General features: G+C 38.1%; 1 protein-coding gene across 1 annotated transcript in view; it reads left to right on the top strand.

Annotated features, from left to right (window-relative positions):
* The window catches only part of Pik3c2a (phosphatidylinositol-4-phosphate 3-kinase catalytic subunit type 2 alpha), an 87,985-nt gene that overhangs the window by 74,004 nt on the left and 13,075 nt on the right, over positions 1–906 (top strand). The window contains exon 24 of the mRNA XM_029535813.1: positions 285–451. Within this exon, the coding sequence (XP_029391673.1) occupies positions 285–451 (167 nt within the window). The remainder of the gene's footprint in view (positions 1–284; positions 452–906) is intronic.

The following is a 906-nucleotide window of genomic DNA, read 5'->3' as shown; positions in this document are numbered from 1 at the left end:
GATGTTTCTCTCTCTCTCTCTCTTTTTTTTTTTTTGTAAAGATTTTTATTTATTTATTATATATAAGTACACTGTAGCTGTCTTCAGACATTCCAGAAGAGGGCATCAGATCTTGTTACAGATGGTTATGAGCCACCATGTGGTTGCTGGGATTTGAACTCTGGACCTTGGGAAGAGCAGTCGGGTGCCCTTACCCACTGAGCCATCTCACCAGCCCCATTTAGTAACTTTTAACTGCAATGGCACCATTTATTTTGTGTGTCTATAAATATGCTCTCTGTGTATTTTCAACAGGGACCGAGCTCCTTTCGTGCTTACATCTGACATGGCATATGTCATTAATGGAGGTGAAAAGCCTACCATTCGTTTCCAGTTGTTTGTGGACCTCTGCTGTCAAGCCTACAACTTGATAAGAAAGCAAACAAACCTCTTTCTAAACCTTCTCTCACTGGTAACAATCTTTACAGACACTGAATTGTATATTAGAGCTTCAGTATTTTGATAGTTTAAAGAGGATGTTTTATGCTTTTGGAATAAAATTGACTAGTCACAAAATGTCAAAATGCTAGTGAAATATTTTTAGATTACAGCTATGAATCCCCAATGTCTTATTTCACTGATTAAAAAGTACAAAAAGTCAGGAAAGTGGTGACCCCAGAGTGGAGAGTAGAAGTAACTGGAGCCTGTAAGGGGCACTCACTGCTGGTGAGTGCATTGCTGTCTCTAGATCTAGAATGCTCAGGTGGCAAACATTCATTAAGCTATATACTCAGGATTTCTGTACTTTCTAGAATATATAGCACCTCAGTAAGAAGAACAAAAAACAACAACAAAAAATGCTATATCCTCAATAGAGGAATGGATACAGAAAATGTGGTACATTTACACAATGGAGTACTACTCAGC

Source organism: Mus pahari, chromosome 1, assembly GCF_900095145.1.
Source record: "Mus pahari chromosome 1, PAHARI_EIJ_v1.1, whole genome shotgun sequence".
In the NCBI taxonomy this organism is placed as follows: domain Eukaryota; kingdom Metazoa; phylum Chordata; class Mammalia; order Rodentia; family Muridae; genus Mus; species Mus pahari.
The sequence above is the reverse complement of the archived record's forward strand: the minus strand, read 5'-3'. Positions and strand labels throughout refer to the sequence as shown.